The 14,571-nt window shown below is 39.5% G+C and overlaps 1 protein-coding gene across 1 annotated transcript; it reads right to left on the bottom strand.

The window, feature by feature from the left end:
• Window positions 1-11,012: 11,012 nt before the first annotated feature.
• Window positions 11,013-11,360, bottom strand: LOC122019639 (probable DNA-directed RNA polymerase subunit delta). The gene has a single exon (XM_042577093.1). It carries the CDS (start codon window positions 11,358-11,360, stop codon window positions 11,013-11,015), a length of 348 nt encoding a protein of 115 aa, XP_042433027.1.
• Between the last annotated feature and the right edge of the window lie 3,211 nt (window positions 11,361-14,571).

The raw sequence follows: 14,571 nt of genomic DNA, 5'->3' as shown, positions 1-14,571 counted from the left end.
GGAGGGGTGAATAACGCTCATGATTTTCACTTTCATTTCGAAAAACTTTCGAGTAATTACGCAACGGAAAAGTAAATAATAATGCAAACCTAAACACCAAGGATTTTTTACTTGGTTCGAAGCCTGGGGTGACTCCTACTCCAAGGCCCACTCTCGTTGAGCGTTTACTTTGGGCAATCACGATAAGCTCGGAAAGTTACAATTCAGATTTACAATATTAAATAGTAATAAAATTATACCGACAACAAAAATAGTAATCTTTGAAACTTTTGGTTGTCGGCGACTTGTTGCAGCTATGCTGGATCATTCTTTGAGCAGCACAGGGAAGAAGGGTTGTCAAATTGTGTTGTCTCTTTACTGCTGTTTGAGACAGGCTTATAAAACTCGTTAAGGGCGCCTCCAACACTATGGAGGGCACCCTCATCCACACCGAATCCGCAGCGTGGATGAGCTCTAACCACTTTGCAGCTTATCTGCCTAAGGGCGCCTCCAACTGCATGGAGGGCGCCCTCCACCTGTGTCCAGGGCACCCTCAAGCTCCATGAGGGCGCCCTCTGCCCTGCTGCGCGGAGGTCATCAACCAATGACATGAGGCGTCTCCAAGGTCTATGGAGGACGCCTCAGGACTATTCATCCGAAGCTTTTGCTACCTTTTCACCCTCCTACAAGATAGGTTAGTTCAAAATACAAAACACATTATGCAAGATAGAGTTTAGCACAACAAAATAAGTTAAACATAATAATTTAACAATCACCGGACTGTCCGATTATGACTTCAGATGTCCAACTGAAAATCCTAGATCGAACCGACGCCTATTGTTCCCTCATCGGGGAACGCGGCGTCACCTACTCCACTCATGAGAATTTACTTGTTGCCAGTTGATCCTCCAGATCAACTGGACTTTTGCTTAGCGTCCGAAGCTCCAGGACTTTCCGCTGGACGCCCACCCCACGACTCACCCAATCTTTCACCTAGTTCGCGACACCAGGACTTTCCACCTAGAGTCCTCGACTCTAGGAATTTTGCTCGAAGCTCTCGATCCGCCAAGACTTCCCGCCTAGGGTTACCACTCCCTATGACATAAGGTTACCACCCCCTAGGATTTTCCACCTGCCTAACCACAACTAAGACTTTTGCCTAAGTACACTTAGGATTTTCCTACAAGCTCATTCAAACACATTAGATCACAAGACTACCTAACTTTAAACCTTTTGACATAATCAAAACACAGGTTAGATCGTCGGATGCTTCCCGCACCAACAATCTTTTCCTTTTTGATTATGGTAGCACGGTTCAAAGTTAAGTAAAACATAACAATAAATAAAGGAGCATAAACACTATAATTTGGAAAAAAAAACCCTTTTGCTCCCTCTTTCACAAAAATTATGTTTAAATTTGTTTGAATTCTTAACTTTGACTCTTCTCCTCCCTTTGACATAAATTAAAAATAATATTAAGTAGAGAGAAAGTTTGTTTAATATGTAAAAATATACTCCATTTGACTTTTAGGCTCCTCTTGAAGGGTAAAAAAAAAAAAACTTAGCTAAGCTTAGCTTTGAAAATGATTACTTTAAAAAACACTTAGCTAAATTTAGTTTTGGAAATGAATGTTTTGAAAAACACTTTAGCTAAATTAGAAATATTTTGAGAATACTTAGCTTTTTTATCTTTGAAAATAAGTGCTTTGAAATATATTTAGTTAATTTTAGAAGTGCTTTAAAAACACTTAGATTTTTTCAAAAATAAATTAGCTAAATTTGTCAAGTACTTAGCTTTCAAAAGAAATTGATAAGAATTTAGTTTTAATACTTAGTTTTATAGAGGTTTTTGAAAAAGACTTAGTTAAAAGCACTCAGCTTAAAAGGATTTTGAAAAATACTTTACTTTTAGGAATATTATGATAAAAACTTCAACTTTTTTAAAAAATATTTTATTTTAAAAAATACTTAGCTAAGTAAATGATTTTTAAAAAACTTAAAATATTTTATTAAATACTTAGTTTCAAAAATAATTTATTTTTCACAAAAAATTGAACTTCCTTTTTAGAAATATTTTAATTTTTTTTGAAAATGTTAACTTTGAAAAATAATATTTTAAGAAAATAAAGATAAAACTTAATGTTTTAAATTTCTTTACAGCCCTCCTTAATTAATGCTAAAATAAATTTTTAGAGTCTTAGAGTCCAAGCATGTAAACATAAAAGTTAGTATTTATTTTCCGAATTTTTTATCTCACTCATTCTAGGTTATCAAGATGTTCAGCTTATAAGTGTGTGTGAGACGGAGTTAACTTTATTTCAATTTTAGCAATATCGAGATTTAAAATCTAAGTTTGAATTTTTAATGAGTTTGAATTTAAAATATAAGTAAACATTTAAATTTTTTGAAGATTTTGAAAATATATTTGATCCGGCGGTAAGAATGGGGGATCCACTTCCTGAAGGGTCTCAGCTTGAGGACAGATGGAGGGCTAAGCGGTTAATGGCCGCGTCGAGCAGCTGAGTAGGTCCGAGCGGAACCAAAGATAACCCAGTCATGGGCTGGGGTTTCCGACGCCAAGGCGGGAGAACTGAATGGCCGAGCGGGGCGTCTGCTCGGCTGGGACCGAAGGGCCGAGCGGGTGGTCCGTTCGGCTAGGACAAGGGCGAGGGTACGAAGGTTAGCCGAGCGGCCTATCCGTTCAGCTCAGAATATGGGATGTCAGCAAAGGCATGCCTGATGATTATGCCGTACACAAGAGTGCACGATGGAGGATCTCGCCGTCACATCAAGGAGAGGTTGATACAGTAGCGGTATGGCCTTATGGACGTCTTTCTGACAGACCCATATCTGGGCATAGTCCTTCTGACAGACCCATACCGGGGCATGGTCGAAAACAGTAGATTGCTTCGATTGGCGCGCCCAGGCTCCTTGGAGAGGTCTATATAAGGTCTCCGTTTCTTCACCGGAGGTACACGAGTCTTCTGCTTCTAAGCCACTTCTTTGTTCCTCGCCTGACTTGAGCGTCGGAGGGCCGTCGCCGGGACACCCCTCCCGGCCCGGTTTTGTTGCAGGTTCGTCGGAGGACTCGAGGATCCAGCAGGGAGCGTCACATCCCCAGCGTTCGTTGACCCCTGGTTCGGACAGGATCAATATTAATTAAGTTTGAAATGATAATCTTACCTATTAACTGTCATTGAGATTTTGAAAAACTAAATATTATTTACAAATTAATTATCAATAATATTTTCAAAAATTAAATATGATTTGAAAATTATAATTTTGTAAATAATGATTTTGAATTTTGAATTTTTTAAAAAAATTATAATTTACTTTTGAAATTAATTAAAAATATAATTTAATTATGATTTAAATATTTTGAAATTAAGATTAATATTTTGATTTTTTTTTAAATTAATCAAGTTAATTTAATTTAATTAATTTCGAACTACTTTAAGCCTAGGTCCATCTCACCCTTTTCTAGATTTCTAATCAGCAAGGCTTAGTAGATTTGTAAGATGGTTAATTTAATCTTCAATTTAAATTATCATCTAAGAATTGATTTACATTTGTGTTAGACTCAAGTTTTACAGTTAGTCAATTAAATAATTATTTCAATGATTGTCTTTCAGGCTGTGGTGAGGCACTAAGTCTTCTTGGTTATGAGATCATCCCCCACTTCTAGCAAAGTCTTTCAAAGAAATTGGATATTTAATTTCCTTACAGTAACTCCTAGGTCTAACTAGTCAAGTGTAAATCACGTCTAGGTCCTTATCTATCATAGTCTAAGCATGCATAATTAAAAAAAACAGTAAATCAAATATCAAACAAATCTATCTATTGATAAAAATTATTTTTCTATTGACTCCCCCTGGATCATAGCCTCGATAAGGTCTATCAAGATAATGAACCTGATCCTTGGGGATCCAATATTGACCAAGTCCAACTTGAGTATTTTAATATAGATAAATAAGATCTATATTTTTGTTTGGCCTTAAATCCAAGTCCAATTCGATTGTATATGATTCTTTGTTTTCTAAGAATTAGGTCAAGGTTCTTGGAATCCAAAGTGAACCGTTCTAATGAGTCCTTGAGTTCTTTGACTTGAGTTTTTAAATTATAATTCTCTTGCTCAGTCAAAGAACTCGAGTTAGTCACTTCTTTAAAGGTTGTTACCTCTTTTTGGAGTTACTTAACCCAAACGTTAGATTTGGCCAACTCTTTTAATAAGTATGAAACTAGATTTTATAATTCATCTACGTTAGTACCAGAAATTAGAGAGCTTATAGTGAGGTTAGGCCCTTCAGAAACGGATACGTATCCGTGGCTTCACTCGGACTTGGTTTTCGATTCGCTCTCGATATCTGACTCGAACTCCAGTTTTGACCACATATACTTGTACTGGTAAAGCGAGGTAACTTGCTTGCTTGTGTTCTTCCTCGTCGAATTCTTCTGATTCTGGTTCGGAGGTTAACTCTGGAGATTCATATTCTGATTCAAACTCAGGTTTGACTTGGTCTTCTGGTTTTGAAGGAATCTCAGGAAGCTTGATTACCTTCTCCCAAAGCTCCTTAGCATTGTTGAACTTTCCAACTCGATCAAGCTTTGAATTTGTTAGCCCGCATAGGAGAGTATATGTTGCTTTTGCATTTGCCTCGAATTTTCTTCTTGTTTGTGCATTCCACTTGTCACAGGCGATGGGTACACCTTCTTCAGTGGGGAGAATAAATCCGATCTGGACTATGGTCTATATCTCCACTTAGGTTTTCAGTTGGTGCTCCATCTGGTCTTTCCAATATCTGAAATTTTTGCTGGACAAGAGTGGTAGGCATGCAGTGCTTTCCCAATCTTGGTAGGCCATTGTAGAAGAAAATCTCACACACAAAAAATAAAAAGAACCAAATATTTCAAGACTTGGTATTGGATTAGTAATGCGGGAGAACAATAGAAATAGAAAAAAAAATTAAAAATAAAATATTTTAAAAAATATTTAAAAATTATTATTATAAATTTTTGAAAATGTGATATTTTGCTAATACCGACCAATAGTGAAAAAATGAAAATGAATTTTTTAAAAGTAGTTTTGGAGGGAAAAAAACGAAAGGCGTAAAGTTTTATTTTTTGAAAAAATGGATGAAAAAGCAAAAATTACTCGAACGGTAGTTGTACCGATTCAGAACAATCCTGCTCTGATACCAATTATTATATCGAAAGCGCTAGTGGGGGGGGGGGGGGTGAATAGCACTTACGATTTTCACTTTTGTTTTGGAAACTTTCGAGTAATTACGCAGCGGAAAAGTAAATAATAATGCAAACCTAAACACCAAGAATTTTTTACTTGGTTCAGAGCCTGGAGCGACTCCTACTCCAAGACCCACGCTTATTAAGCATTTACTTTGGACAATCACTATAAGCTCGGAAAGTTACAATTCATATTTACAATATTAAACAGTAATGAAATTATACCGAAGACGAAAACAGTAATCTTTGAAGCTTCTGGTTGTCGGAGACTTGTTGCAGCTTTGTTGGATCATTCTTTGAGCAGCACACGGAAGAAGGGTTGTCAAATTGTGTTGTCTCTTCTTTGCTGCTCGAGACAGACTTATAAATCTCATTAAGGGTACCTCCAACACCATGGAGGATGGCCTCATTAGTAGCTTGGATGAGCTCTGACCACTTCGTAGTTTATCCGCCTGAGAGCGCCTCCAACCACATGAAGGGCGCCCTGGACGCAGGTGGAGGGCGCCCTCCACTTCCATGAGGGCGCCCTCAAGCTCCATGAGGGTGCCCTCTGCCCTGCTGCGCGGAGGTCATCAACCAGTGACCTGAGGCGCCTCCAAGCTCCATGGAGGGCGCCTCAGGACTATTTATCTGAGGCTTTTGTTGCTTTTTCACTCCCTGCAAGATGGGTTAGTCCAAAATACAAAATACATCTTGCAAGACAGAGTTTAGCACAACAAAATAAGTTAAACATAATAATTTGACAGTCACCGTACTATCCGGTTCTGACTTCGGATTTCCAACCGGAAACCCTAGGTCGAATCGACGTCTATTGTTCCCTCACTGGGGAACGCGTCGGCACCTACTCCACTCAAGAGAATTTACTTGTTGCCGGTTGATCCTCCAGACCAACTGGACTTTTGCTCAACGCCCGAAGCTCCTGGACTTTTCGCTGGACGTTTGCTCCACGACCCGCCCAGTCTTTCACCTGGTTCGCGACACCAGGACTTTTCACCTAGAGTCCTCGACTCTAGAACTTTTGCCCGAAGCCCTCGACCCGCCAAGACTTCCCGCTTAGGGTTACCACCTCCTAAGATCTAGGGTTACCTCCCCCTAGGGTTTTCCACCTGCCTAACCACATCTAGGGCTTTTGTCTAAGTACACTTAGGGATTTCCTGCAAGCTCATTCAAACACATTAGATCACAAGACTACCTAACTTTGAACCCATTGACATAATCAAAACACAGGTTCGATCATCGGATGCTTCCCGCACCAACATTATATTGCCTATATGCATCATCATTAAAGTAAATATTGTTGGAACCCCGAGGTGTTTTGATGTGATCAAACAAGTTAAGCTAGGTCTTGCGTTGTTTAACCCTTGTGTCTAAACTTAGGAACACAAGAAGTCGAGCGGAAGACGTGGCTAGCGAGAAGGACGGCACGGGAGAGAGCCGACGGGCTCGGTGCGTCCGAGGGACGAGGTGACCGCGGAAGAGTACACCGGTGGACGAGAAGAACGTGCGCGGCGTTCGAGGGACGAGAAACCGGGAAGGAAGGCTGCTCGAGGAGAAGGCCGGAACATGGGTTCGGGTGAGCCCTATTCCGGATGGCCAAGATCACCCAAGCTAGTGGAGCCGGAACAGAAGACCCGGACCGAGACAAGCTGAACCGAAGCAGAGCGACCGGACGGAAAAAGTCAACCAGAGTTGACTTTTGGGGTCCGGGGCGCCCGGAACCATCCGGGGCGCCCGGACCCCTCCGGGGCGCCCGGACCCCTCCGGGGCGCCCGGAACCATCCAGGGCGCCCGGAATATGATTTTTGACCAGATCGAGTCAAACTCGATATGAACATTGGGGGATAAAGTTTTATCCCCCCAGGGCGCCCGGAACCCTTCCAGGCGCCCCGACCAAGGCTATAAATATAGCCTTGGTCCAGAAGCAAAGCAATCAATCAAGAACAACAAACTTGTAATCAACTTCTGTGTGCTTTACTTTTCTTCTTGTACGTTCAACGCTGTAAGAGGCTACTCCGCCCAGAGGAGAATCAGATAGTGCGCTTACATTCCTTGGATTAGCAATCCCCTGATTGCAAACCAAGTAAAACTCTGGTGTCTGTTTTTCTTTACTTAGTCTCTTTTATTTATTTATTACAAGTGTTCATTATATAGTTGAAATCCGAGAAAGGTTCTTGTTTTAATTTGTAGAGCAATTCACCCCTCCCCTCTTGCCGGCCTCCAAAGGGACCAACAAGTGGTATCAGAGCAAGGCGCGCTTCAGGAGGACTAACCGCCGATCGAAGCAACAAGATGGCCGGACCAAGCATCGTCCCACCAAAATTCGAGGGGAACTTCGCAGACTGGAAGCGTCGTATGGAGGTATTTCTAAAAACAGATTTTGAAATTCGATTTATTATGAAATATGGTTTTGTAGCTCCAATAGATAAAGATGGAAAAGAAAAAGAAGAGAGCGATTGGACAAAGAAGGAGCAGAATGAGTCGGTAGCAAACAGCCATGCGGAACATCACCTGCTGAGCGTATTACCGCCTCAAGAGGTCAACGTTCCTGGAACTCCACGAAGGCACGTCCGAAGCAAAGCTCGCTAGAAGGGACATCCTCCGCAACAAACTGATGAATATCCGTCTGGAGAAAGGTGAGAAAGTAGCTGGTCTACATGCAAAGGTAAAAGAACTAGTTACTGGTCTCGAAAATCTTGGTGAAAAGATAACAAACCGGGACATTATACGCTACGCGCTCAATGCGTTTCCAAGAACTCCGGAATGGACATCAATCGTCGATGCTTACTACATCTCAAAAGACCTGGAGGTAAGTACTTTAGAAGAGTTGTTTTCTACCCTTGAATTACACGAAACTAGATGTGCAGAGATCTCAAAGGACACAACCCAGACTATGGCGCTGAATGCAACAAATAAGGATGAACCCGAGTCAGACTCCGAAGACGATCAAGAAGCGTACATGGTAAGAAACTTTAAAAAGTTTTTTAGATCTAATAAATTTAAAATGCAGAACAACAAGAATCAAAAAGGTAGAAGAAAGGTACGGTGCTACCAGTGTCAGAAGGAGGGACATCTAAGGGAAGACTGCCCAGAACTCAAGAAGGTCAAAATGAAGACACCCAAGAAACACAACCTAAAAGCAACTTGGGACGACACTTCTTCATCTGAATCAGAAACTCAAGAATATGCGAGGATTGCACTGATGGCAAGCCACGAAGGACAAAGTACATCAGAACCCAGCATCGATGAAGGGGGAGTGACCTCAGATGGAAGTAGCGAAGCAGGGGGAGATTCAGGCTTCAAGTCTGATATGGTAAGTGAGGTATGCCTCTTACCCCCTGATGAACTTTACTTTGGTATCAAAGCTATGACTAAATCAATGTATAAATTAGAAAATAAAAATGCCAAATTAGAAAATGAAATTTTAGAAACAAAGAGAATCTTGGCAAAATCATGTCTTATAGAGGATTTTGATGAATTGAAAATTGAAAATGAAAAACTAAAAGAAGAAATAGAAAGATTGAAAAAATATAAAAGTTCAAATATTTCTACTTTTAAAAATTATAGAGGTTTAAATTGGTATTATAGATTTCATCAAAGTCAAATTAGAAATATATCAACAATCTATGTACCTAGGAAATATTTGATTAACCCTGTAGGTAGGAACCTCTACTGGGTTCCAAAAACCTGTTTAATTTAAAATTAGACTTAGCATTTTCAGCAAAGAAATTAAACGACTAATTTCATTATGAGGCTTTGTCTAAGGAAGTGGTTGTTGTTCCAATAACCAAGAAAGCCTAGTGCCTCACCACGACCTGGAAGCCAAGTATCGAAATGAAAAGTTTAATTGACTAACTGAAAAAGCATTGATTTAATTTAACTAATGCTTTAAAAGAGTTATTCAATTTGTGTAAGAAAATATTTAAAATTGATTTAGATTTAAAAAAAAAAATTATTTTTGAAAATTAATTTTTTTTCTGAAAATTATTAACTTAGAAATTCTCTAACAATTAATTTAGATTTTTTTTGGAAATTGACTTAAAATTTTCTTGTAAAATTGACTTAGATATTTATTAATTAAAGAAATTTTTCTATGAATATTGTCTTAGACATTTTCCTTTGAAAATAGCCTTCGAAATCTTCTATGAAAAATAGAAATTTCCTGAATATTGCCTTAGAAATTAATTGCCCTAGAAATTTTTAAAATTCACTTAAATTTTTTTTTTACCTTGGACTTGTTTAAAGAACCCCTATTTTTAATGTGATCAAAGGGGGAGAAGAATGTTAAGTCTAGGGGGAGGTATATAAATTTTTTTTGAAATATCTTTGGACTTAATTGCAAATAAATTATTTTTATTGCATCTGTTTTTCCCTAGCTTAACTTGGGTTGCTCACATCAAAAAGGGGGAGATTGTTGGAACCCCGAGGTGTTTTGATGTGATCAAACAAGTTAAGCTAGGTCCTGCGTTGTTTAACCCTTGTGTCTAAGTGTGCAGGAACTTAGGAACACAGGAAGTCGAGCGGAAGACGCGGCTAGCGAGAAGGATGGCACGGGAGAGAGCCGACGGGCTCGGTGCGTCCGAGGGACGAGGTGACCGCGGAAGAGTACACCGGTGGACGAGAAGAACGTGCGCGGCGTTCGAGGGACGAGAAACCGGGAAGGAAGGCTGCTCGAGGAGAAGGTCGGAACATGGGTTCGGGTGAGCCCTATTCCGGATGGCCAAGATCACCCAAGCTAGTGGAGCCGGAACAGAAGACCCGGACCGAGACGAGCTGAACCGAAGCAGAGCGACCGGACGGAAAAAGTCAACCAGAGTTGACTTTTGGGGTCCGCGGCGCCCGGAACCATCCGGGGCGCCCGGAACCATCCGGGGCGCCCGGAACCATCCAGGGCGCCCGGAATATGATTTTTGACCAGATCGAGTCAAACTCGATCTGAACGTTGGGGGATAAAGTTTTATCCCCCCAGGGCGCCCGGAACCCTTCCAGGCGCCCCGACCAAGGCTATAAATATAGCCTTGGTCCAGAAGCAAAGCAATCAATCAAGAACAACGAACTTGTAATCAACTTCTGTGTGCTTTACTTTTCTTCTTGTACGTTCAACGCTGTAAGAGGCTACTCCGCCCAGAGGAGAATCAGATAGTGCGCTTACATTCCTTGGATTAGCAATCCCCTGATTGCAAACCAAGTAAAACTCTGGTGTCTGTTTTTCTTTACTTAGTCTCTTTTATTTATTTATTACAAGTGTTCATTATATAGTTGAAATCCGAGAAAGGTTCTTGTTTTAATTTGTAGGGCAATTCACCCCTCCCCTCTTGCCGGCCTCCAAAGGGACCAACAAATATTATGTAACTGATCAATAGTGTGATCAAATTGTATTCCATTCATAAGAATTTTATAGACATGCTCATCTTGTATCATCAGATATTGCCATCTCCGTTGTCGTCTCCCCCTTAATCTCCTTTTGTTAGAACCAATATCCTTTTCTCTACTTGGCATCCTGCATCAATGTTAAAATATAATCAATATATTTAGTAAAAAATGTATGCCGTAGAGAATTGGTCACATGTTATATAAAAAAAGAAATGTCATGATATAGAGAACCTTATACCTATTTAAGTTTCAAAACCATTTCAGAGAACAACTTGTCAACTTGGTACAATCTTAACTAAATTAAAATAACTAGATATATGCTCAAGGAATGCAATGCAAGAACAACATTTAATTATCCAAAAGCTACAATATTACTCTGAGTACATTTTGCTCCAAGGAAAATGAAAAAATAGCACAATAAACTACAAAAATTCACTATCACTATTATTAGAGTCACAATCTATTTCATCTTGTGTTTCTTCATCTGATTCAAAATCTTTAAGTTCTTCCTCTAACTCTTCATTATCTACAATAACTTGATTGCCATTCAAAACACATTGAAGCTCCTCAATTTCCATTTCATTTAATTCCTCTTCATCAACATTAAAAATAATATTAACATCATCAATATCTATATCTGTGAGAACATGATTTGGAGTGGATATCTCTTCCTCTTGATAAGCAACTTCAACAATTGGTGAAACATTTTCATCTTGTTCTTCAAGGACTGATATATCAAATTTTCCTCTAGCTTTCACTTTGCATATCATGACCTATTCATTCCTCTCTCATTTGATGGCAGGAGATTTGGTATAGTACACTTGTTGGGCAACTAATATGAAAGGATCATTTGTGTTCAACTTTGATTTATGATTAATTTCTATAAGACCTAATCTATGCACTTTCATCCTTTTATCTGATGTATCATACCAATGACACTTAAACAATATAATAGCATCCTTGAGACTATAATATTTCAATTCCAAAATTTCTTCTAACACCCTATAGTAGTCCACTTCATACTCATTGATGGTGCTCCCGAAGACACAAACACCATAATTTGATGTTGCTTTGTAACGCCCATGTTCCATGGTCTCGAATTTAAGTCCATTGACAAAGTATCCTCTGTGACTTGAAACCCGTCGATTTGGACCATGTGTCAGCTTCTTTATGTCATCATCAACCTCAAAAGGAGGTTCTTGAATCTAACATTAAAATTAAAATTAAATGGATTAAAAATATTGTGATGAACTATTAGAAATTGATGCATAAATTTGTTGGGACCGAAATGCAGCTAGAGGGGGGGGGGGGGAGGGGTGAATAGCTCGGCGCGATCTCGTGCTCGTCGTTGTTTGCTTCTTGTGATGAAATGCAACGGAAAATACAAAGAAACAACCACACAACGCTAACTCGTAGATTTACTTGGTATCCACCTAAAGAAAAGGTGACTAGTCCAAGGATTCACACACTCACGCACCCTCCACTAATAAAACACTCCTTTATGATAACTACCGAAGGCGGAGAAGCCCAACAAGCTCACAGTGTTGAAGGATCGGTGGCCGGCTTGAAGGGGGGATGGATAGCTAGGCCACCCCCAAATCGATTTCTTCTCTACAAAAGATTAGTGCGTAGCAGAAATAAAAAAACTAAAGCAATTAGAAACAAATAAGAATACAAACGCTAACACGCTCTATGTAACGTGGTTCGGAGATGATGCCCCTACTCCACAACGTGTCCTTGAGGTGGACGTGTTAGTTAGAGCCCTAGAGCCAATCATTTGTGATTGTATGGACTCATTGTATCGTATTCTTGTATATTAATAAAGACATTTGTTTGGTTATTATACTTATTTGTATTAGTGCCAAATAGACTAAGTATAATAGCGTCCTTGAGTAGAAGGTTCATACCTATATCAATCGATTAGTTGAATTGATAGTGAGATGATATAGGGAACACTACTCTAAATCATTCCTAGTCGAGTATTAACATTCAGGGACAATGTTAATGTAATAAGACTAGCATGTAGGTCAACTCGATGACTTGATCTCACAAGTCATGGATATAGAGATATCAAGCTGACACATGGGTATACATTGGAGAATGTATACTGAATGACCCGCTATGAGAAAGTATCATGGATCGTTATATGAGTGTCATATACTTTCTCATGTGGCTATTAGAATGACTATTAGTCCTTAGACCTGAAGTCACCATGGATCCCTACATAAAGAGTTATGTACTTTGGTTTCGTCAAACGTCACCCGTAACTGGATGGACTATAAAGCCGATTACTGGGTATATAACGAATTATGTAGAGGGATGTAAGTGATGTAGATGGGATCTATCCCTCCCATATGACGGGAGCGACATCGGTATTCTTAATAGAGTGAGACCACTAAGTGCATGACCATGCCCAAATGAGTCAACATTAGATGTTGAGCTCATTTGATTGAGTGAGTCTACTTGGAGTTCAAGATTTAGATTGATTAGAGGATGACACGGTCTATGCCTCATATTGATCAATCTAGATGTCTAGGATAGAAGGACAATGTCACATATTGTGAGGAGTCACAATTAGTAGTCACAAGGTGATGTTGGATCTCAATATTCTTGTAACTTGGGTAGCAATGATGTATTGCTAGATGCCGCTCATTGCTTATGTTTCTAAAGGAGTTTAGGAACATTGCCAACGTTACAAGAACCTATTGGGTCACACACAAAGAACAAGTGGATGGAGATTAGGTTCATATGATGAACCAAGAAGATTAGATTCATTTGATGAATTAAATTGGATTAAGAGTAATCCAAATTGGGCTAGCTTGAGTTAGACTCAAGTTGATTCATGTGTTCAATGAGTCTAATTTAGATTATGATTCATTGAATCAATTTAATTAAATGAATTAGATTCATTATATTAAATTGGCTTGAATTAAATGGTTGGATTAGATCAACCATGAGAGAGATTAAGTCAAGTTTGACTTGACTTGAGAGGAAGAGGAAGAGTCAAGTTTGACTTGACTTTGCCACATCATATGTGTGACTTGGCATTAAGTGGCCAATGATAATGTGCCACATCATCATAGTTAATACATGATTATGCCACCTAATGGAAGTTACACTTCCTTCTTTGTTTTAATGTGGCCGGCCACATTAATGAGAGTAATTACTCTCATTGTGGCCGGCCACTCAAAATGAAGGGAATTAATGTTTTTCATTTTAATTGTGATTAACTCCTTCTTCTTCCTCCTTGGGTGGTCTCTCTTCTCTCCATGGTGCTGTTGCCGTGAGGTTCCAAGAGTGGAGAGGGTGATTTGAGTTCCCAAAAGTAGAAAGGGTAAGTGAAGGTCACATAGAAGAGTGTTCTTGGTTTTTATCCTCTCTTCTTTGATCTCCTTTCTTCTTCCATTCCATCCGAGAGCCCTAGAAAGTGCTAGCACACTTGGGGTCTCTCTTCTCCATCCTTTGAGTGTGAGAGACACTCCTTGTTCGTGTGGATATCATTAGAGGAGTGTCTACGTTGACACTCTCGAGATCCGGCGTACCGTTGGACGAGCGGGATTTGCGAAGGGCACGCTTCAAGGGTATACTTCTTAACACATAGATCTAGGAGTAGATCTAAAGTTTTGAAACTCGTACTCGTATTTTCGTTCGATTTTCCTTGCACGGATCTACGGCTTTGGGTAATTCGGGGTTTCCGCGACGCGAAAAGCGGTTTTCGCGGCCCGAAAAACCCAACAGTGGTATCAGAGTCACGTGTAAGGCTTGTACAAGTTTAGTTTTATTTTTTTGAAAAATAAAAGATTCTATGATTTTCTGTAAATTTAAGTTTTTATAGTTTTTTATGGATAATTTTTCCATAGAAGCGAAGCACAAGTGTCTCGGCACTTGTAGGCTTCGGCTACCGGAAAGATTTTTCCAAAACGGCTTCGTTTCACCCCAAAATTTTTGGGGACAGCGGGCTTGGGTGCCATTAGATCGCTT

The sequence above is a fragment of the Zingiber officinale genome, chromosome 9A (assembly GCF_018446385.1).
Source record: "Zingiber officinale cultivar Zhangliang chromosome 9A, Zo_v1.1, whole genome shotgun sequence".
NCBI lineage: Eukaryota > Viridiplantae > Streptophyta > Magnoliopsida > Zingiberales > Zingiberaceae > Zingiber > Zingiber officinale.
Note: the sequence above shows the minus strand (reverse complement) of the source record. Positions and strands in the feature narration are given on the sequence as shown.

Coding starts and splice junctions, on each gene's coding strand:
- LOC122019639 (XM_042577093.1), bottom strand. CDS start 11,360: ATGATATGCAAAGTGAAAGCTAGAGGAAAATTTGATATATCAGTCCTT.